The sequence below is a fragment of the Myiozetetes cayanensis genome, unplaced genomic scaffold, assembly GCF_022539395.1.
Source record: "Myiozetetes cayanensis isolate MyiCay16 unplaced genomic scaffold, myiCay2020 scf2-11, whole genome shotgun sequence".
NCBI classification, from domain to species: domain Eukaryota; kingdom Metazoa; phylum Chordata; class Aves; order Passeriformes; family Tyrannidae; genus Myiozetetes; species Myiozetetes cayanensis.
This window is the reverse complement of record NW_026087411.1, coordinates 53,695,967-53,718,375: the sequence shown is the minus strand read 5'-3', so window position 1 is coordinate 53,718,375 and position 22,409 is coordinate 53,695,967. Positions and strand designations below refer to the sequence as shown.

Sequence of the window (22,409 nt, the reverse complement as noted above, 5' to 3'; positions counted from 1 at the left end):
TGAAATGAGTTCTGTACTGAAGACAAATTGCTTAGGGTCTCTATGTTGTTAATTACTTAGTATTTCAATGTCATGATTAGCATACACTTTACTACAGAAAGATAACTTGGTAAAGAAGAGGACCTGCTCTCAGGTTAATTTCTCCCAGATATCCATCACGGCTGTCTGATCAGATAAGTAAACGATGAGATCACTGCTGTAACCAACCCCAGCACCATGCCTGTACTTCCCAGTGAGAAAATTTTACTTTCCAGAGAGAAGTCAAGTAGATCTGGGCTTGAATATTCCTGATTTTAAGAAGGGGCATGCTGAAAACTGCTAAGTCTCATTTGAAGTATTCTCAGAAATTCATGATCTAAATGATGCCGGATGTTACAGGTCCTCATTCCCCAGGGCCTTAATTTTCTTCTCTCTTCCTCCCCCATCTTTTGTATCTTTCTTCTCCCTGTTTAATTTCCTGTCTTTTCCTCACAGCAGGACACCACCAAAAGACACCCTCAGGGAGGCAAAGGAAGAACATCAAGGTTTTCCATGAAACAATGGGATTTAAGCACTCTGAAAGAAGCAAAAGTTCAGCCTTTTCACTCGAAAGAGTACTCCCTTCCTGCTGCCCGCCTACCCAACTCCTAATTGATATTCACCTGATTTGCATTCATGGCAAAGGTTATGCTGAGACAACCCACTGTGAATTCAATCGCTTGTATTTCATAAATTCTTTCACTGCTGTATAAACTTCAGCTACTGTCTCATTTTATTTCTCTATTCTCTCTCTTACGTCCAAACCTCTTCAGTCTCTGTAAGCACAGAAGCCTTTTTGCACTTCTGATCATCTTTGTTTTCTTTTTCTAGATATGGGACAAACTACGCAAGCACACAGGTTAGGTTTGATTATGCTCACGTAACCCATAACAGCACATTTGCATTAAATGTTGAAACTTAGTCACTAAAATCAAACCCTTCTGTTTTTCTCTTGAGTTTCAAACAGATACAACCAATTTCTAGCAGTTTGACAACTGTGACAGAGCCACTGTGCTGTTCTGCTTTTGATTTTCATTTCAGCCATGCACTTCCTACAGGATTACTCAAATTTTTTACAAGCCAGGTGAAAAGTCAAAAAGACTGAGAGAAACTTCTCCTCTGGACTGCTTCATAGCAGGAAAAGAAGAATTTTTTTAAATTATGTTGAAGAAAGATTACTGGGAAGGCAATGCAAGACCATCAGTTCCCTGGACTGCATTCCTCTGCCTGGCCTACAGCACTTGATGTCTGCACAAGCTCTGTTCTGATCTTTTCAGTAGATAGGAGATCAGAGGGAAGAAAGAGGCAGCCTTTGATATTTTAATCACAAAATGCAGTGGCAAATCAGTGCCCCTAATAGTAGAGAGGACTGTTTGAATCATTCTGGGCTTTAAGGTCAGACAGATGCCCAAAGATAGTTTTGGCTAATTATTCATTTCCTAACCATTTACACATAGCCTGCATAATTCTTGCCCAAGGCAAAGGCATTTTAATGCAGATCTCCCTGTGGCTGGGTAATCTTGGAGGAGTTTGGTCACTCTCCAGAGACATTTGTGCTTAGTAAAATGAGGATCTGCAGCTCTGTACCCTCCTGACTAGGCACACAGTTCTGGTTCTCTGGCATCTGAGAGACAAACACTTAATAGCTCTCAAGACAAACACTCTTTGCTCTCAATTCTGTAAAATGTCAGGGGGCAAAATTAGGCCTCTCTTCCCCAACCCCCTTTCCACCTTTTCAACCATCCTTTTCAGATCTGGAACTAAACCTGTTTCCACAAGGAAACAGTAAGGAGAGGGTTCAAAAGTAAAACTTGCCCTTCAGGCAAAGGAAGGCACTTGCCTTCATTTGGTGCACCAAACACTCTTGGACTTACTAGTCCAGGTCATTCCTTTTCCAGAAAGACAGCACCCAAACAAGATGTTCCACCCTGACTGCCCACCTAGAGCATGCCTGGTGATGGACTCCAGACTACTCCTCCTGGAAACATGTCTCTCTCCCACACTGAGCAGAGACCAGAATCCAGGTTTGCATGACTCTCACCAAGCTGAAAAATCACTCCCATGCTCTCTGGCCACACTCCAACAGCAGGTGTTACAGAAGACACAGGTTGGGGTTTTTTTGCGAGGGGGGAGGGAAGTTGTTTGTTTATTTGTTTTAGTTGAGCTCTTTTTTTACCTGATGAAGGGGACATGATATGGTCGTACAAAGATGAAAAGACAAACACCAACAAGCTGTGCTGATGTCAGCTGAATGTAGCGATGAGTCCTGGAAATAGCTTTTTGAAGCTGTTCTCCCCACATTTTTCTATTCGTTGTACTGGAACAAACATAAAATCATTTAATGGAATCAAAAAAACCCACATACAGTCAATAAAATGAATAGATTAACCGTGCCTTGGGTTTACAGACATCCCATTAGGCTGTAGAACTTGAGGTGCTGCAGGATGTATGGCAGAGACAGATAACACCTCCTCCTAAGCTAGCCCAGAGTTAGTAGGGTCAGTGAGCACAGGCACAGCACACAAATACAGCTATCCTGCTCCTGGATGTGAGGGATTTTATTTACTAGGGTTACAAAGATCCACGCTCACAAGACTCTTGATATACCCATTCACTGGAGATAATTGGAAGCTGATTATAGCAATCTCAACTGTAAAAGCAAATATCCATACCAATCCCATGACTTTTAAGATTTCTTGTGCTCACAGTGAAGAGGAGATCTCTGGATTTTTTCTGACTGGAAGATGACTGGCTACCCACAGCCAGTTAGTTCTTAGCTGAAGGTTTGTGAGTGGGTGCAACATATCTTCACATCTGTAGACTTAGCTTTTTCTTATCTCCAGAGTCAACCGATCCACACAGATGTATCACCAGCCCCGCAGCCACACTAAGCACTGCTGTAACTTGTCATTCCCAAAACAGGCAACTAACTGGCCAGCCTGACGAATCAGCATTGGAAACATTATCCTCAGGGTTCTCTCCCCTTCAGATTCAAAAGGACCAATACACAGAACAGCCTACTGTACATTCTGACATGCCAAGCTCAGGCTTTGCCTTTAACTCCTTTTCTAGCCATAATTTTCAAAAATACAATTAGCCACAGAGACATTTCATTCATTTTAGAATTTCCACATGAAGGCCAACTGTGATTGTAGTCACTGAGCACATTTTTCCAACATCAGACAGGGTTTAAGGACAAGTGTTAAATCAATGTCAAAGATCAGAATTCTCTGCCAACATAAGGACTTGAGAGACTTAGAGAACACAGTGTATTCTACTGTACAGAAGTTCACAGAGAAAGATCACTTTCAACACCATCCCAGTGACATTTGTTAAAGGGAAACATATTTCCAGCTATGATTAAAAGCAACAGACTTGGAAGGAAATATTCTATACATTTGACCATAAAAAAGAACATGGTTGGTTTCTTTGGGGAAGATGGTGCTCTTTTTGTTGGGGTTTTGGTTGGTTGGTTGGTTGGTTTGGTTTGGTTTGATTTGCAGGGGGTGGGGAGTTGTTTGGTTGGTTCTTTAGTTGGTTGGTTTGGGGTTTTTGTTGTTTGGGGTTTTTTTTTACCTACCTGGCATTTACAATATTGCCTGCACTTAACTCCACCATCTCTTCAAATCCCACTGCAAATATGTCAGGAGGGCAGTTATCGTCATCTGTTGGCAAGAGGGAAAAGTCATACCAGAATTACTATTTTGTTGTTTCTTCTAATGACTTGTATTCTAATTTCTGTCAGAGATCCTTCCTGTAGTTCTATCTTGTGCATCCCCTGCTAAGCTATACATATTCATAGCTCCTTTAATCTAATCTCACAAAACAACCCCTGCAGTTTCTCTGAAATTTTTTCCTGTTTTTCTCCCACCAGTTGGTCTCCATCTCTCTTGCAGGAAGCAGTTCAGAACAGAACATTATATTGTAGCAATGTTAAGACAGGAAAATATTCAGTGTTCTCTCTCCCTCACTCCACTCATCACTGAAGCCACAACATCTCACTACCCACCATATTTCACCTGCTTGTCATTTCACCCAACATGCTTTTCCTTTTTGACACTGAAATTAATTGTCCACACACCAGTATGTCACTTCCATCTCAATGCCTTTAGGAAGTTTAACTGCTAGTTTAAGGAAGCCTTTGAAGTTTCTTCTTGTTTTCTTTCTTCCAAGTCCTTCTTAAGGACCCGTACTTAAGGTTAGAGCACAGTGACCTCCCCTTCCCTAGCCCAGGCCTGTGGATGTTACCCTGGCAAAACACCAAAGATCAAACACTCTCATATAATAGAGTGAAGAAAATCTGTTGACCCATCAGGTCTGTCCATTGCCTAAAGGGTTTTTATTTTTTTTTAAACTGTCATATGACCATGGTGACAGTAACTTGATTCAACATGAAGACGTAAATAGTAGACAAACATCAGATCTGACTTCGAAAGCACAAACGGAAAGAAAAGTGAAATATGCAGCAGCTCTCTGTAGACACGAGGGTGAAACTAGCCCATGACAGCTAACCTCTTTTATTGGCTTAACATGACAGCCACTGTCATGTGTATTTCCCATTAATAATTTTGGACATTGAACACTTACCCATTTGTGTAGGCACTGCATTGATACTAACACGAATGCAGACATTTCCATGGCTGTGCCCTAACTCTGCCCATTCATAACTCACTTGTCTGCTAGAAGCTGCTTAGACCTACCATGCTATGGCTGCCTGTACCATGTAGTCCTGCTCCTCTGGTTCTCTCAGGGGAAGGCCTGGCAGGGCTAACACATGACAGGCTCTCAACAAATTACAGCATCGTGGGCATAGTCATGTGCTAACACATCTAATGTGTTTCTGAAACAGACTGGACCAATCACCTACCTAAGCTGCTCAGACAGTGGTCTGCACCTAATCATGTAACACTCAAGTACTAAGGGTTCAAACGAGATGATCTGTATAAGTAGCCAAGGATTTGAAGAATGAATTCCTGAGCTTCACGGTTAGGTACAGAACTATCCCCGTGATGCCTCCAGGAAGCTAAATATTCCACTCCAACAACAAGAGCACAGGTTTGCCACAGTTTTGTAACCACTCAGTTTTTAAGTGACAGAATGGTCACTTTTCATTTACCTTAATAAAAATCTGTAAATCAATTACAATACCTGTTGCATAAATAAGAAATTCAGCTGCCACTTTCAGCAAGACACAAGCACAATAATTTTCTATAGTGCTAAAAAAAAAAGAAATCACCTCTATCATAATAAATCTTTTTGTCTGAAGGCTTTGATAGTAACATTTTCAGACAAGGTCAGAATCCAGATGTTTAGCCCCATACAGACCAAGGAGATGTTTTGATGGCACCTACGCATGTAGCTCCCTCTCATGATAAAGAACAAAGAACAGAGATATGGAAGAAGAATATAAAATATGGGGTGCAGAATAAGTGCATCCCACAATGGCATGAAAGAGAGCTCTGAATTCTGACCTGCTGAAGGTTCAAAACAGTCACATGGTATAGACTCAGGAGATACTCTGACTGTCAGGAGCCCTTCACACACCGTTCCACTTCTGCAGGGAGGCAGCACAAGCATGGAGGAAATGATTACTCCTCCAAGAACTGAGAGAAAATACCCTCCAAGATGCACTTGCCTTCGAAAGGCTGGTCAAATCTTGTGTCCTGACTCACTGTCTCTAGATATGTCAGCAAATAGTGCTTGCATATTTTGACTGTGAAACCTTACCCTGAAATTCTGAAACTCCTGAGAGCTTGGGAGAATCCAGCAGCCAGTCTGTCAGCTCACTGGTACCAAGGATGTTGCTTCGAAACTGCTTTCCCCCATTCACGTTCCAGGTCCCCGTGGCAACACGAACACGCTTGAAGCTTGTGAATTCAAACTGACGCTCTGACATGGCCTTCAAAATACTTGGAGTTACTGACAAAAGAGAGGAGAGAGAAAGAAGGTGTGTAAAAGAAAAATGTGCTATAAAAGGACAGAAACCATGCAGGCAGCAGCAGCACAGTCACTGTGAAATAATGACATTACCTTAGCAGCAACAACACAAAACCTAGGGAATAACTTCAACAGCAATAGCTACAAGATAACTGGGGTTGATGTCAGCAATTTCTCTTCCAGAAACCAAGCACCCTTTGAAACCTTGTGAAGGGCTGGTCACTCACTTTCAGTGTATATTTTTCTGTACTTCAAGTAATAAGCAAAAAAATTCTTCTATCACCCATAATCTTTTCAGTTTAGTCTACAGCAATGTCATGGTTTAACCCCGTCTGGGTTATCTCAACTCATAGGTTGAGATAAAGACAGTTCCATGGGACAGAAAAGGGGGGAAAAATGATACTGATGATAGAATTAGAATATACAAAACAAGTGATGCACAATGCAATTGTTCACTGCTCCCCAATCAATGCCCAGCCAGTTCCAAAGCAGTGGCCCCCAGTCAGCTTTCCCCCCAGTTTATATACTAAGCATGACATAATATGGTAAGGAATATTCCTTTGGCCCAGCTGAAGTCAACTGTCATGGCTGTGCCCACTCCCAACTTCTTGTAGCCCTCCACCCTTCTGAATGGCAGAGCATGAAGAGCTGGAAAGTCCTTGACTTAGTATAAACACTACTTAGCAACAACTGAAAACGTCAGTGTGTTACCAGCATGCCATGGTTTAAACCCAGCCAGCAACTAAGTACCACACATTCACTTGCTCAGTCATTAGTTTTGTATTAAATCCCAAACACAACAGTATATCAGATAGTAGGAAGACAATGAGCTTTATTCTTGATAACAGGACAAGCAATCAAGCACATCACCAGATATAAATTAAACTGAATACTTGAGAAGTTTAGAATGTGGAAGGAAAGGCAGAGAGCAGCCCAGAATTTCACCTCAGTCCAAATCTAGCACTGTCATGGCTCTCTAGGCTGGTCAGACATCCTCTCAGGAAACTGCTATATTCACTTATTTTTGTGTGAGCAGCCAAAGTAAACTTAATCTTAGCTACCTGATTTGCACTGGCAATCAGGCACAGAAAAGCTATCTGTACTTTCCTTGTGGTCTGCATTATGAAACAAGTCCAGGATTGAAGTGGCGCTGAACGATGCTCTGAAGTAAACTGATCAGCCAATACTGCTTGTGGGTGAAATTATCCTATATTTTGCATGTAAATAAATCCTCAGAGAGAGTTGCATTTACTCTAAATTGGTGTAAACAAATGTGTCTATGTTGTGGACTGTCAGGGGCCTGGAGAAAAGCAGGGTATGAACCAAAATAACAACTGAAATGTGCTTCTAAAGATCCAAATGACTAAAAGCATGTGCAAATAGCAAGGAGAAAAATAAGGAGATAAAAACGCTGAGCTCAAGAGAATTCCTCAAGACAAACTCAGACAGGACCATACTGGGAATATGCGTATATAGCCCTAAAATCCTTCCTTCTGGTCCAACTCTTCTAAACTGTCAGAGAATATCATTATCAAATAGCAAACAAACATACTCAAAAGTTCAAAACACAATATGAGAAATAAGCACAATGGAATTATAACAGAGTTGTGCTATGGTCACAGTGTAGAAAGCAGTGTTTTAAACAATAGAGCTGTGGGAAAGTAGCTTATTTATTGATTATTTTTTTTTTTCAAAAGCATACAGTTGCTTGTATCTGACAGCTAAAAGCAGATACAAAAGAAAAGTGAAGGATTTACACTGGCCTTACCCAGCAGTGCAGTCTGGTCCATGAGCATCTTGCCTTTGTCTGCATATTCCTCCCTGAAGAAGTCACCCATGAGTAGCAACTCAATAGCTTCCTGTTTTACTGCGTCAAAGAAATTTGACTGAATGGTGCGAGACACAGAGCGGGCACCATCCTTGAGCTTCCCAACCTACACCAGACAGGAATCATCAGTGCAAGTGACACTGAAGAGTAAATATGGCAAAACTGTTTATTCATAAGTAAAGACAGTTGTTTCTTTTCTTTACCTTGTTCTTTCCCTCAAGGGCACGATTGCCACTAAATACCCTGCTCAGATTATGACCATTGAGAGTCCACATCTCTTTGTAGGATTCCACAAAGCGCTCAGTTATAGATTTAGAGTTCAAACCAAGGCTCTCTAATTGAGTAAGCAGTATCTGGATTAGGTGCAGGAGACAAAAAACAAACAAACAAACAACACTGTTCTTAAATGTGTATTTGCTCTTTACACCCAGTTTAAGTATTACAGCCAGCACCATTCTGTATCATAAAGCTGGCAAGACAGACAACAGACTTGCATAACTGGGACTTACACCCTCTTTCCTGTCTTTCCCACGCAACAAACAATGTATGCAGTACAGGTATCCCATGGAAGGTCCTCTGACAAACTCACCTCCAGTGCAACGAAGGATTGTACACTATTAGTACGATCCAGGCAGTCCAAACAATTCATTCGAAAAGCACCTGTCTGCAGGCTTCGGTAACCAAACACAAGAGGAGGGAGGAAAAAACAGTATATTTTAAAATAACATCTAATCATGAGTTGATTGAAGAAGATCATCAAATGTTCAGCCTGAATATAGCAACTCACATTTTGATGGTACGAGCACATTGTGCACAATGTATTCCATTAACACATCTAATTACTTGACTACATCTGCAACATTGTATTAGCAAATCCATGCACTGGTAAATTTGCAGATTTGAAACAGTGGAGATGCAGTTAAGGCAAATAATCCATTTAGCCCCAAGACTACACTTTGTCTCAAAATTGTATTTCAAGATGGTCATTTACGGTCATGGTACAAACACAGCGAGAAACCTGGGAAGGCCAGGACAAACTGTGCCTGGCTATGCTGGGACGGAGGGGCAGTGACACTCACCGTGGACTTACATGCTCGCCCTTTGTGAAGATTCCAAAGTCTTCCCAGTGCAACTTCAGCTGAGGCCCCAGCAAATTTTCCAGTTTCTCAGCTTTCCCACCTTTTGCAAATTGGTGGTAGTCAAAGTTTATCATGGGAGTGTCTTCCGCATGGGAAGAGGCCCATAGCAGTTTCTGTTTAGATAGAGAATGGAGGAAACACATCTTGCTCAAGCCTCACATAAGGATTGATACCAGCATGCTTTTTTTCATTTCTAAACCCTGCTAATTAAATAATTCATAGGGAATTTTGAAAGGTCAGACATGAAAAAAATCAACTGAAGTTCCCTGTTTATTTTCTTCACAAAAGTAAACCTGACTGTTAGACCCCAATTTCTGCAGAAGAACTCAAACTGTAACCACAGAGTATGTATCAGAATTGTGCCTTGGCTAGTGGCAGCCCTGCTGCTACCTCTGTGCATGAGGGTGTACAGCAACAGTGATGCTCTAGGCAGTCTCAGGAAGAGGAAGTGAGAAAGGAATTATGTCTCAGGAAATGTACTACAAAATGTTTGTGGTAAACTGCAAAAGTGAAAGAAGAGGCACTAATAGCCTCATTATTTCGTCTCCAATTTCAATGACCTCACATGCATTTCTATAATCACCACAAATTTCATTAAGGTATCTGTAATAGATACAACAATAATACATCCTGTTCTCCACAACAAAGCCAGAGAGAATCATTAGATTAACTCTAACTATGCAAGCCTTTGTCTATTCCTTTCCCTCCTGCACATTCTCACACCAGGAGATGGATGCTTTTCTCCACTTACATTATGACACACACTGGAAAAAGAAAATCTGACATTACATTAAAAGTGTACATGCAGCAGCAACACCAGCACAATCGTATCAAGTAAGCCATTAAGCCTTCCTTGCAGAAGCAAATGTAAAGGTAGTGTTTGGAAACAGATGTGTAAAAAATATTTCATTAGACTGTTACTGTTGACACCTCAACTTGCCCTTACAGATGCTGGCACTAGCAATGCACTTGAGGATGACATTTACCCACTGCCTCGGTGTAAATCATTGTCAGAGTATTTGCAACTCTACATTACAGCGTTGCTTTTACCGTAAGCATAATTACATTTATTATAGGGAATGCTTATGGGAGGAACAGCATTATTGGGAACAATATTGATTTTTGGTCTGGTAACAGCTGATTCAGGTAACAGATGTTGCATAAATGAATGGTAATGGTGCCATTCTGATCAAGAGAACCCAGCAGCAGTAATTACAAGAATATTTTGAACGAACACTTTCAAGAATTACTAAGGTTGAAGCAAGAGTTGAGAGAAGAGGAAGGAATAAAAGCAAAAGAAGTGTGGAGAAACAAAGAAATAAAGTAATGACAGGAGACAAGCTTGCATTCCGAATCATATCCTTACAAAGAACTTTATTTTTTAAATCAAGCCCTTTAAAATCAACAAAGCAAAAATTATATTCTTTCCTAACATCAATTTCTTAAAACACAAAGGTAAAAAAATTACCAAGAGGGAGTAATTTTGAATGAATACAAAACTTCGGTTTTCAGTGTTGTCAATCTAAATTCTTTTAGCTCACAGGATACTTCCATTTATTTTTTTAAACAAGCAGAAAGTTTAACAATTTAAACGAAATAGGTCCTTATTTAAATTAAATTAGCAAATGCAAGATCTTTATTCTAGAGATGACCTATTTGTGACCTAATTTCTGGTTGCATGATACTGGCCAGAACATGGTCTTCAAGAACGTGAGAGTTTGAGAAAATATCAGTATTAAATTCACAAGAAGTGTCACATTTGTATCCTCCTTCAGAAGTAATTATCTCTTACCCTTAAATTTCTGTAGGTTTTGCAAAACAATTTTAAAGAGAGGGAAAACAAAAGATTACAGAGGTTTGGCTGTGTCATGCAGAAATTCAGTAAGAGGCTGAAAACAGAAGATGGACCATTCTTCACTTCTGTACCTTCATCATTGCCTTGCAAGCTTTAGTCATAATCACCTTCTCTGGCCATATTCTGCATAGGAGGAAACTTTCACTTTGCCACTTTCTGCTGGGGAAGCAGATTGTCCATCCCAGCTATTTTGCAGGAGGAGGAAATGGCCACACAGAAAATACTGACAAAAAACTTGACACTCCTTTTGTCTCAGGTGCATTATTCCAAGAGAGAGGGAAAGAAATCAGGCCCCATTATTTAACTACAATTTTTATTTTGCTAATTTTCAAAAAGTAAACAATTCAACTCAGAACTACTGGTATCATTCTTTACCAATAATAAATACACGGCACTTACTACAGGTGTGTACTTAAACCACATCCTGTGATAAGCTTTAGGAACACACACTCCGAAGTATCTATGTCAGATTGCTAAAGCAACAGGTACTCGGGAGGCAGATTTCCATCAGAACCCAGCAGATTCAGGCAGCTATTGCACTGCTGCAAATCCTACTCAGTGCCAACCTGTGGCTTTAAGTTCATAATTGTTTTAAAAATCTGGCCATGAGAATACTACACTAGAACTCAGCACAGCTTCTATTCTACAAGGCCTGACATTCTTGCTTTCAGGTATTAGATGTGCCTAGGGACATTTAGGGCCAGGAAATTCTCTCTCCATACACCAAACTGTCATCCAGTGCTCAGGTAGACAAATCCCAACACAGTGCAAGATAGCTACTTCCCATTACTATCAGAGCAAGAGAGCTTAGTGATGGCTAAGTACCTGTGCTCAGTGAACAAGGCTCAGGGCATGGCCCCCAAGCTGTTCTGGCAAATCCATGAGGCACCTGGCTGCACAGGTGGCTACATACTCTGCCAAAGCTGACCATGATTCATTGTTGCAAAGGCAAATGGCTCTTGAAAGCATTAGGGCAATTTCTTTTGAAGTTTGGTTAAAGAGAATGTGCACAAATATATAAAGAAGTAAGCAGAAAGGAAGGGCTGGAAATTAAGCCACGAGACTAAGAAACACTATTCTCTCAGTCTGTAATGTAGTAAAGAGTTAACATAATTTCTTTAGATATAGTATCTATCACCTCCTGGGCCAGAAGGGAAACAGAAGAACATGGAGGCTCAAGGGAAATCAGTGGTTAAAAAGAAAATTATTGTTTTTACCTTAAAAGCTCTGTTGAGCACCTCCTCTCCTCCTCTGCTTCCCAACAGGTTAACGATCACTTGTTTTCCATACTGCTCTTTGAGAAGCATCATATGCCTACAGCAAAAGTAACCATAATAGGTACTAAACAAAACCATGTTATGTTGCCTACTACCATTTTCAAAATACACAAGTAGAGATCACTGGTTGTTTCATCCAGAAGAATGTTTCAGCCACATCATCTACAGAAATCTCCCTCAGTTTCCTTGCAATCAATTATTAAAGTATAAATGTTGAAAGTATGCAATTAAAGGATATAGTATTTTGTATTGTACATAGAAAAAGAAGCATTTTAGGAAAGAGGCCCCAGATCTTTTATGTCACTGTTAGCTTTGACATTGCCCCTTGTACACTCCCACCTCTTGGCTGTCAGCCTGGGAACTACATAGGAAAGACGAGAAGAGAGGAAAATGTATTACACCTCAACAGGAATTACTGAGCATCTTTTAGGGCTGAGACTAAGACAGCCACAGCAATTGGGCCTAGGACTCCAGTGCCAAAGACAGAGAGGCACAAACACACGTCACAGGTCAAACAACTCTGAGCTACTACAGCATTGAGACATTCACCTCAACTTAATTAAATCAAGCAGAAAGGTTAGTAGTCACAAGATCAGACCAAAGGTCCTTTTAGCCAAGTTGTCTGGCCCAGATTCTTCAGGAAAAACACAGTAGGACAACAAGAAGTGGAGTGGTTTTTTAGTCACTGAACTCTCAAAGCTGACATTTAGGGACTTTAAAATCAAGAGATTTTAGCCAGATGCAGAGACACCCCTTCTCCCCTCAACACATCTTTTGCAAGTTGGCGTGCATGTGCTACAGAAGCCATGCTGGCCCATCAAGAAACAACTAGATCATAAAGCCAACTTCTGTCATGTACAAACAACACTGTTGCAGTACTTAAGAGGCAGATGGATAGACAAGAAGAATAAAATACACACTCACACAAAAGAAAAGTTACTACATGCTCCAAAATTACACGTAATGGCTCAGTGTCAGAAAAACAGCAAGCACACATCTTCTGGCATGAACCTATAAATCCTTTAACCAGAAATAAGTACCATAGAAAACCGTGTAAAGAGGAGAAAAGAAAGAAGACGTTATCAGCATTGCCTTCGAGAAATACAGCTAAACATACTTTCTGGTGCATTTGTTCTTGGTTCTGCAACCAGTTCTCTGTATGGCAACTCTTCCCATACATTTGCACCCCTTTGATCCCAGCATCAAGATCCTACCTCCCTGCCAGTGTTGTTTCTTTACAATGAAACTACTGAAGGTCAAGTCACCCATTTGGGTACTGTAAGCAAAGTTTCCTGAGGATTTCTCAGGGAGACAGGATGAAAAAAATATCCACTAACGAGATTACCATTCTCTTCTCACAGTGCCTTCTCAACACAATAACCTATTAGATGGTTAAATGTACCAGGTTAAATCCACTCTAACACTCTCAGAAAAGCTGTAGTGGGTTGTTAAATTCCAGTGTATTTTTCCATATTCCTTGCCCGTTTTCAAATTTTGCAAATCTGTAAGCAGAGATATCTCTTAACTTCATCTAACCTAAAGGCACAAGGGGAAGAAGGAATAAGTGCAAGTTGATCCCTATGGTCATGTTTCTGACAAGAAAGCTATTCACCACTTGCATTGGGGTCAGGGCTAAATGGTCTTATGGAGTTGTTCCTTCCTGAGGTACTCACAACTTCATGGGCAGTACAAGAGGACGATGAATAAGCTATTGTTTTCTTCTTCTGTGAAATATCTCTGCTGTGAAATGAAAACTTCTAAGATGGAGCTTCAGGGACGCTGGCAGGGCAAGTTATCACGGCACCTGATGGCCATGAGACCATGAGTCTCAAAGGCACTTGAAGTCAGTAGAATTTAACTGCCTCAAAAGCTTGGAAAATGTAGGCCAAGAACTGTTGAAGCAGGGATTGCTATGGTGCACAGTCTCTTTAGATTCTAATCCCTGATTCAGGGTCTTCAGTGCTGCAAAACCAGTAACAGCCACTAATGTCCCGTTTGCTAACAGTTGCGGTAAACGAAATCAAGTAATTAAGAGGCCTTACTCAAAATCAACATATACTCTGATCTGCCAAAACCAAACCAAAACAGAAATTTATCACGTGACATGGCACTTACAAGGTGAAAATTTTCCACAGCCCAAATTCTTCATGTCCTTTTCAGGCACTGTTCCCATGGATATCAATGGAAATATGCCCTTAAAGGATAGCACTTCATAGTCAGACATTCAAAGGAATCAAAGTAATGCATGTCTTTTTCTACAGTTTCCAGCTGACACAGAGTCTTAATAGCTTAAAAAGGTATACAAGCTAATCTTTGTGTAAAATAGAAAAGCATCAGCATAACAGCATCATACAGCACTGGTCATAGAATAAGACACTGCTATTTCTATATAGGAGTAAAATAATGAGGAGAAAACCAAATCCCAATGGAGTGGAAGCAGGGGTTACAGTGGTGAAGCACACATGGTATGTGTACCTTAAGTGTAAATTCACATCTGTTGGCTCACAAAAGGTTACAAAAACCTTTCTTTTGCATATCGCTTAGTATTTTAAAGATTTTGCAGAAACAAGCCAGAAGACCAAATTAATTCAATTACCACTGAAAACAAGAAGGAAAAAGCAAAAAAAAAAAAAAGTGACTAAATTAAATAAACCAATTTCATAATCTGCAACACCAGGGGGATTGGCCACACCATCTGATTATCTCAGGATTTTCTAGGAAGACAAAGTTGAGGAATCTTGGTTAAATGCCAGGCTGCTGTGTTACTACCCAGGTGGAATGAAACCTACCTGTCAAAGGCAGGTGCATTAGCTTCCAGACCTCTGTTAAGCCTTAGATGACGGGAACCAACCTAAAATAAAATAGAAGAAAAACAAAAAACTTCTTAAACTGCTAGAGTCCTAAATCACTAGATGTCTCCCTTTTTCCTTCAGAGAATAACATCTTTTTTAACAGAACCAGATACCTCTAGCTCCAACCACCCCCACACATAATATCCTTAATACAAAAGCCCCAGCTTTTATTAGGCAACACTTACACTTATAAGTGAAAACACAATTATCATTAAGCAAAGGGATACCTACACATCTTTTTATGGCCAAACAAATCACATTTCTCTGCCAGTTTCCTCTCGCAAATAGCACACGCTGCCTCACATGAGCGTAGTGTGCCCAGCATTCCTACTGCCCTTGCCTTGGCAGAAAAGGCTGAAACTACACCAGTTGTATGGGTTGTATGTCCTGAGTTCTTTCAAAAGTACCAGAAGAGTCATTCAAATATATGAAGGATGAAATCCTGTGCCATCAAACTCATAGGAATTTATTATGGGTGTCAACAACAGTAGCCTCAAGCTCCTTTTGAATGATAGCTACTGTTATTACAGTATGCAGAGGGTTTCTTTCCTCTCCAGAAACTACACTACTAAGTATTTACATGATCATGCATTGTTTCCTGTACTTCATCATCTTTCTTTGTTTTTCATGAGGTGGGTTTCTGCAATTTTTTCTAAGACCACTGCGAGTACATTCATATCCAAGGAGTAAGAATATATAATCTAATCAAGATTAGGCAAAAAAACCAGACCTACTAAAAACTGAAAATTCTGTTTAACTAGAGATATTACCCACTAGTCAAAAATACTTGAGGATAAGCTCAATAGTTTCATAACATACAGAAAAACGGTGCTGTATACAGCTACTTCATGGGCAGGATGTGCACAATCATACAGGCAGACTTGCTTACAAACAGTTCCTTACAAACGGTTCCCTGTAGAGGCACTCAAACACACAAAAATGTTAAATTTCAGTTACCTATAGCCATTTGTCTGGTGTAGTTCTGTTTATCTAAACACACAAAATTTCCTAAAATTAAAAAGCTCAGCATTTTCACAGAATAAGCTTTGCAGCTCCTTTAAAGAAATATAAAAAAATTAAATTTTACGTTAATTCTAAATTATAAGTAGCAAGTGAGAGACAAGAAAAGTGGGCTTTTTGATTATTTGTTTACCTGAAGCCTCGTTTGCTCCCAAAACAGAGGAACAGATCCTCTGATCTGCACAAAAGAAGAGACGTCATCATTCAAGTAAATTGTCTGCAAAAATAAAATAAAGGAAAGGAGTTCTGCAGTTAGATCTATCAGTCTGTGACCCCTTCATCAGGTAACAGTTAAAGACACTGAACTCAAAGCATAAAAACCGTAAACCATGTATCTCACTGTATCCACTTACTGCTCAGCCCCTTTTCCATAGTGTCACAGGCACTGGAACAAAGCACAGCGTATTTGCTTTCATGTCATCACAGCAGACACAATTCACTACTCACCAGAAACAAAAGAAAATTTAAAACACCACCACTGGCAAGAAGGAAGGAACTTTACATCCACAATGAAGATGGACTTGATCTACTGGTGGAGACACTCAGAAAGACCAGCTATATACTCTCCCTCTGTCTCTCTCACAAAACTTAACTGTGCAAAATGTCATTGCTCCTTGTGACCGATGATGGGTAACGTCAGGTGTGGGATAAGCTTATCTCCTGCTGTATTTACTATTTCTTAGTTCACTGCGTGTTGTGCCTTGTCAGAGAGTCCAAATAAAACTCTGAAATCAGCAGCTTTGCCACTCCCACTCTGAGATGCAGTGAACAGCATGCGATCTACTTCTTTTCCAGGAAGCTTACAGCAATAGGCTCCAAACCCCCCATTTCCTTCCCCAACCAGACCTCCAACTCTTCCTTTATATGTGTACTTATGATCACTGTTAATAAGCTGAATTTGAGTCAAATCTATACAAAGTACAAACTGATCTCCCCTTTTGTCTTCCCCCTCTAGCAGCCCCCAATCAAAGCGTTACATTATATGTTAACCTAGCACAAAAGGTACTATGTTCAGAGTCAATATGACCACAGAGCAACTGTGCAAAACCAGCTCCCTCCCCTAGACTATACTTAGCAGTGGAATCCTGGCTGTTTTCCACGGGGGATACATGATACACATGATACACATTTCCGTTATCCCATGCATGACAATGAGTGTTCTGTAGCCCTTCAGAGGAATGGTATCCAGGTTATCCAGGTAGCTGCTTTCTAACCACATCATATCATTTAGCACAACTGCTGCCAGCTGGCTAGCAGCTCTGAAAATAGAATAGAACATGAAAATGTGTTCCTCTACAGCTTTAATGTGGTCTGTCCTTTCGGAATTTGCCACTAGATGTGGCAAACGGGTGGCGCAGGGGAAGTGCCTGACCTTGACCTCTCATCTTTATAAGCACTATCAATGTACAATTTTTAGAGCTACATGTGTGAAAAGAAGTATAGCTGCACCAGAAAGGAAAGTATATAGAGAAAACTGCTCACAGAATATTTAAATAATATTTACCATATTTTTTGCAGAGCACTTAAACCCATCTCCATTTCACTAAGATGAAAGAATTCAGTTATGGACACAATGTCAGTGTTGGAATGATAGCCAGCCCAGATTTGATTTTGATTATGTTTTGATTTTTTTAACCACTCACCAACGAACTAAGAACCTTTCCTCTATTGCATTGCATCCCAGCACAATCTCCTGCAAGAGAGGAGATTGCTCAGAGAAGTTTTCTTGCAAGGCCTGTGTCACAGTTTGAGTAATATGTCTCTAACGTGCTCTCCCAGTAAAGTTTTCTGAACATTGCTGGTACCTGAGTGCAGGAGCTAATTACGATGGCAACACACTGGTGCACCTTTTCTTCTCATTTTCGTGCTCAGAAGAGTTCATGCCTCCTGCAGCTGGACTACAAGAGGAATAAGCAGGCCCACCTTCTTCATCACATTCTCCCTGAGAAAGATCGTGTCAAAACGAGCCAATGACTTCTACACACTGAATCATCTTTTCAGTCACAGTAATGGGCTTAGAAGTAGAAGAGCTCATTCCAAGGTAAAGCAAATTAATAGCACTACTGACAGTCCCAGCATTATCCTGACTAATATTAAATGAAGATCAGGCCCTGAATCTATGCAAAAAAGATTTAGGACTGGCTCACTTAAAAATTTGACAACAAATACCTTAGCAGTGAATGAATTGAAAGGAATCATCTAATGATGACAAATACAGACAAAGCTTTATCTGAAGTACAATTTGTCCACTCAAACAGCTTGCTACAGAGGATCAGTTTTCTTTACAATCTTCTGGAATGTCCTTGTTTCCATACCTAACTGCAAAACTGACAGTTCAAGTATCTCTTCAACCTGGTCTTCTAGACATCCAGCTGCAAATTCTCTAAACCCACTGATTAACAGATAATAAATAATTCCAATTTAATACCTGCAGTTTGACATCTTCCTGAGCTACAGTTTAAATGGAAAGTATTTCATCAGTTACAGACTATGAATATATAACCTTCTTCATGCCAAATACTGAAGAAAAATACTGACTAAACATTTCTGCCTTCCTGCATTAACAGATGCTCTATTTCCACTTGAGTTAACATGTTTGTTGCTACTATCACTCACATTTTCTGTTCACTGCTTTTGACCTACTACCTCTTCTGTTTTCTTCTCTATCAAGCTGTCCATTCAGAGAAATAAACAAACACCAAAACATTCAAACTACTTGGGGATCATTCCTGTGAGCTGAACAGGATGCCTAAACCTTTAGGCAATGGTATGGGGGAATCCTCTGTCAAGCTGAGGTCTAATACAATATGGACCTCCCTATGATGACAGAGCATTTTACAGAAACTGACATTTTTATGCATATTGGCATGTAGCTTTTAGAAATCAGATGAGATTTTTGAACTGGGAGTAGAGTCTCTCCAACACAGTCATTCATAAGAAAGTACTCCACATTAGCACCTTTTTTTTTTTTTTTTTTTTTTTTTCCTGTTCGCTTACAGGGCTCATCATTGTGTTCTCTGGTCTTTTGCAATTCTTTCACCTCACTCTCATGACCCAGATGAATCCAACATTATTTTCTTCCAAGCTGCCAATGAATTGGAAAAAGACCCAGTATTTTTTAATGAGTGGGAGACTTGTTAAAATTACTTTTCTGCCAGTCATTCCTTCCTAAACAGACTGTAACCATTTCATTAAGCATTACAACTGTGCAAATCTTCCCTGAATTTCAGCAATACTCACTACCCTTCATTCACCACTCCAAGGAACATCAGCCCTGATCCTGACATTGCCTTTTAGCATGTCCCTTGACCTTACAATACTAGTGGCAACAGACAGACTTGTTAAGCAAGCAGGTTTAAAGATTGAGACTAAGAGGACTTTTCAGATCAGGAGTGGACAAAAATGGACATCGTAGTGTATATGGATATACACTAAGAAACCCTTTTTGTTAAAATCTTAACTAAGCACTGATAACATATTCAGGTTAAAGTTTTACTCATAAATAAAAGATTCCAACTTTGTCGCTTATGCATGGACAAGTGCAGAATTTCTTTTCTCATATTCTTCACAGCCATGATCATTTTCTGTGCACAATATCATGTCTTCTACAGCACATATCTGTCCCACTTTTATGTTGTTCTGTTTTTGACTTCATTACCCTGTCCTGTAGCAGATACATTTCCCTTATTCTAAGGTACTAAACAAAAGATGAACAGTTCTTTAGGAAAAGAAACTTTAAAAAAAATAAACAGCACTTTATATCCAGAATTTTCCTGTCCTCTGTTTTCCTTAGCTCTTGGACATAAAATACATCCAAGAAGATCACTCTGGTTTTCCTCTAAAAGTTCAGCAACAACCAGTTACTTTTTGGACAATGCTTTATCATGAGGATTAATGTATACTGCTAAAACTCTGCCTTTGGGCTTCAAAAACCTATTGTGGAGTCTTACGTCCAAAATGACAGCAAATTGTTGCCTACATGCCCCAGGGAGAATTTTCATTCCTATCAAAACCTCGAAACACTTAATTCATTAGTCTCAAAGGGTCTGGCCCATAGTACAATCCAATCCAGTCAGATGCATGAATTTTCAGACAGGTCTCCTGAAGTTTCCCATCAGACATCACAGTAGCAACTGGATACTCAAACCATGTGGAAGATCTCTTGCCTTAATAATAGATTACTTGTCCTCTGAGTCCTGGTATTAGAATTTGCCATGTTTTTCTTTCAACTCCTGTTGTCTTTCTGGCCTCCTCCTCTAGCTCCAGGATCAAGGGTGATAGTGCTAACAGTTCAGTAGGACGTTTTTCAGTCTTTCTCTTCTGTTGCACAGAGCCAGACCTTGACCCTGTGATCCAAGGATCCTTCCTGGTAACACAAGCTTCACACACAGGTAGTGCTAGTAAGCTTCTGGGTAAGAAGCAAGCATCTATGTCAACCAGTTGGTTCTAATCCCAGTATGCCATGCCCATTCACTGCTTGGAATAATTTATTCACTAATCTCCATCAGTCAGCTTTGTTAGGAAGAAATAATCATTCTGTCAAAACTTAAAATGGCAAAATTCATTACAGACTCAAGGGGCACACAGAGACACGGTCCATGATTAAATGGATACTTGGATGGCTTATTCTGGGATCCCCAGCTCTGCCACACAACCCACAAAGAGCATGGACAACAGATGGCCTAAACATACCACTCTGTATGTCCCTTTAGCTCACACCACAGGATCCAAGGATATACTTGCCAAAATAATCCTTTTTAGCCTTGCCTGGGGTCAAACTAACTTGATCCAGAAAATAAATTAACCACATGATTGCATCCATTCCTCTCCTGGAGAGCCCTCCAAAACAATCTAGGAGTTATTGTGAAATGGGGATCATTTTCTTTAATCCATATCTGACATTTTTTCTCAAATTGAAAGAAAGGAAAGGTTAATCCAAATTCATGGTATTTCCTTTCAATGCTTTGTCAAGGTTTCCATTTTCTTTACTGAATAGTTCCATGAAGGGGAAAACAACTGAAACCATTCATTTATCTTTGGCTAATTAGAATTGTTCCCTCTAAGTCACACACTAAGAGACACTCTCAAGTGTAGCATGACTGGAGAATAACTGTGGGAGGAGCTGGAAAGCAAACAGTAACAGGCACACAAACTAGATGAAGAATGCATGCTAGTTTCTCAAAGCTATCAGCAGAAAAGAATTAAAAGAATGCAACACAGTCTCAACTTCAAAGGATTATTAGGGGAAGGGAAACATTTGAGCTACAACTGAGAAACAACGACTGAATTTAAAACCACTTGAGGATTAACGGTAACACTGCAATAGAAAGGGCTACCATCCCATTACAAAATACTGTCAGTAAATCTGGACGTACATATTAGAGGGATTTCCCTCTTCTCTTCCCTTCATTTTGCTTTTCCTTAAGCATTTCCTCTAATTTTTGTTTTCTTCTTTCTTTGTAAAGCAGAAGTCAAATGATCAAATATCTGAAAGATCTGCTACTAGGTTTTTTGGGTTTTTTGGGTTTTTTTAAGCAAAAGTGAAGTAAGATATTTAACTTTTCCCCTCTTCTTCTCAAACACTGTGAGTCACAGCAGTTAAGTGAGCCCACAAAAAAATGACTCATTGCAGAGCTAAAATGCCACGAGGCTAACTCAGTGGGAGACCAAAGCATACCATCTATGCATAAAAGAGCTGCCTGGAGATAAGATTAATTGTTTCTCCCTCTTCTAAAAACAGCAAAATGTTAGAAGCAATTCCTACAAAGGGGCGAAAAAGTCCTGGGTTTTCAGAATCCTAGGGTGCTATTTATCCATGAAAGCACATAGCCAGCATGCCATTATACTGTACGGGCTGCAGCAAATGGAAACAAAATGTTATTCAGCCAAGATATTACTTCATAGGAGATTAGTCAGTAGTCTACTATGAAAGCAGGAGCGAGTTTATTCTAGGACTCTTCCTTCCTAATGTCAAGGGTATGCCAGCCTGAACTGGATCTCAGGCATCCCAGTGGTTAGCCCAACTTTGCTTTCTTAGGACATGCAGCTTGGTAAAACTAGCGTTTGGCACCATTAGGAACAGCAATCTTCTTTTCTTCTTTTAAAACAAAATCCAAAGAAAAACACACAGTCCTTTAAAACTGCAAACCCTTGCTATAATTTAGAACCTACTCGAGCCTTTCTTTCTAAAATCATTTCACTCTTTCACTTTTGCTCATCCAATTGAAAAAATACCCAAAACCCTTCTGTCCTGCCACTTCAGCCTCTGGCTAAACAGGAACAAAGCACAGCAGTTCCCATGAAGAGCCCGACCCAGCCCCAGTTAAGAGAAGTATTAGCAATCAAGTACTGATGAGGAGCCAAGCCTCAAATTCTCTGCTAGAATGCAAACGCCATCTTATTTTTCATGCTAATCATTTGCAACATGATGTACTCCAGGAATATAATTAAATAGAATGAGTTACTTCTGACCCAAATAGTAAG

At 40.0% G+C, this 22,409-nt stretch overlaps 1 protein-coding gene across 6 annotated transcripts in view; it reads right to left on the bottom strand.

Moving 5' to 3' along the window:
• SYNJ2 (synaptojanin 2) overlaps nucleotides 1–22,409 on the bottom strand; it is a 77,194-nt gene that overhangs the window by 20,008 nt on the left and 34,777 nt on the right. For 5 of the 6 annotated variants that reach the window (XM_050316201.1, XM_050316203.1, XM_050316202.1 and 2 more), the window contains 10 exons: nucleotides 16,060–16,143; nucleotides 14,844–14,905; nucleotides 11,995–12,091; nucleotides 8,863–9,035; nucleotides 8,373–8,454; nucleotides 7,987–8,136; nucleotides 7,724–7,889; nucleotides 5,746–5,937; nucleotides 3,599–3,683; nucleotides 2,195–2,335 (listed from right to left, as the gene is read on the bottom strand). In XM_050316201.1, coding sequence (XP_050172158.1) covers nucleotides 2,195–2,335; nucleotides 3,599–3,683; nucleotides 5,746–5,937; nucleotides 7,724–7,889; nucleotides 7,987–8,136; nucleotides 8,373–8,454; nucleotides 8,863–9,035; nucleotides 11,995–12,091; nucleotides 14,844–14,905; nucleotides 16,060–16,143 — 1,232 coding nt within the window. Of the gene's footprint in view, nucleotides 1–2,194; nucleotides 2,336–3,598; nucleotides 3,684–5,745; nucleotides 5,938–7,723; nucleotides 7,890–7,986; nucleotides 8,137–8,372; nucleotides 8,455–8,862; nucleotides 9,036–11,994; nucleotides 12,092–12,978; nucleotides 13,075–14,843; nucleotides 14,906–16,059; nucleotides 16,144–22,409 lie in introns of those variants that run through there. The other variant, XM_050316204.1, reaches the window with a different exon arrangement.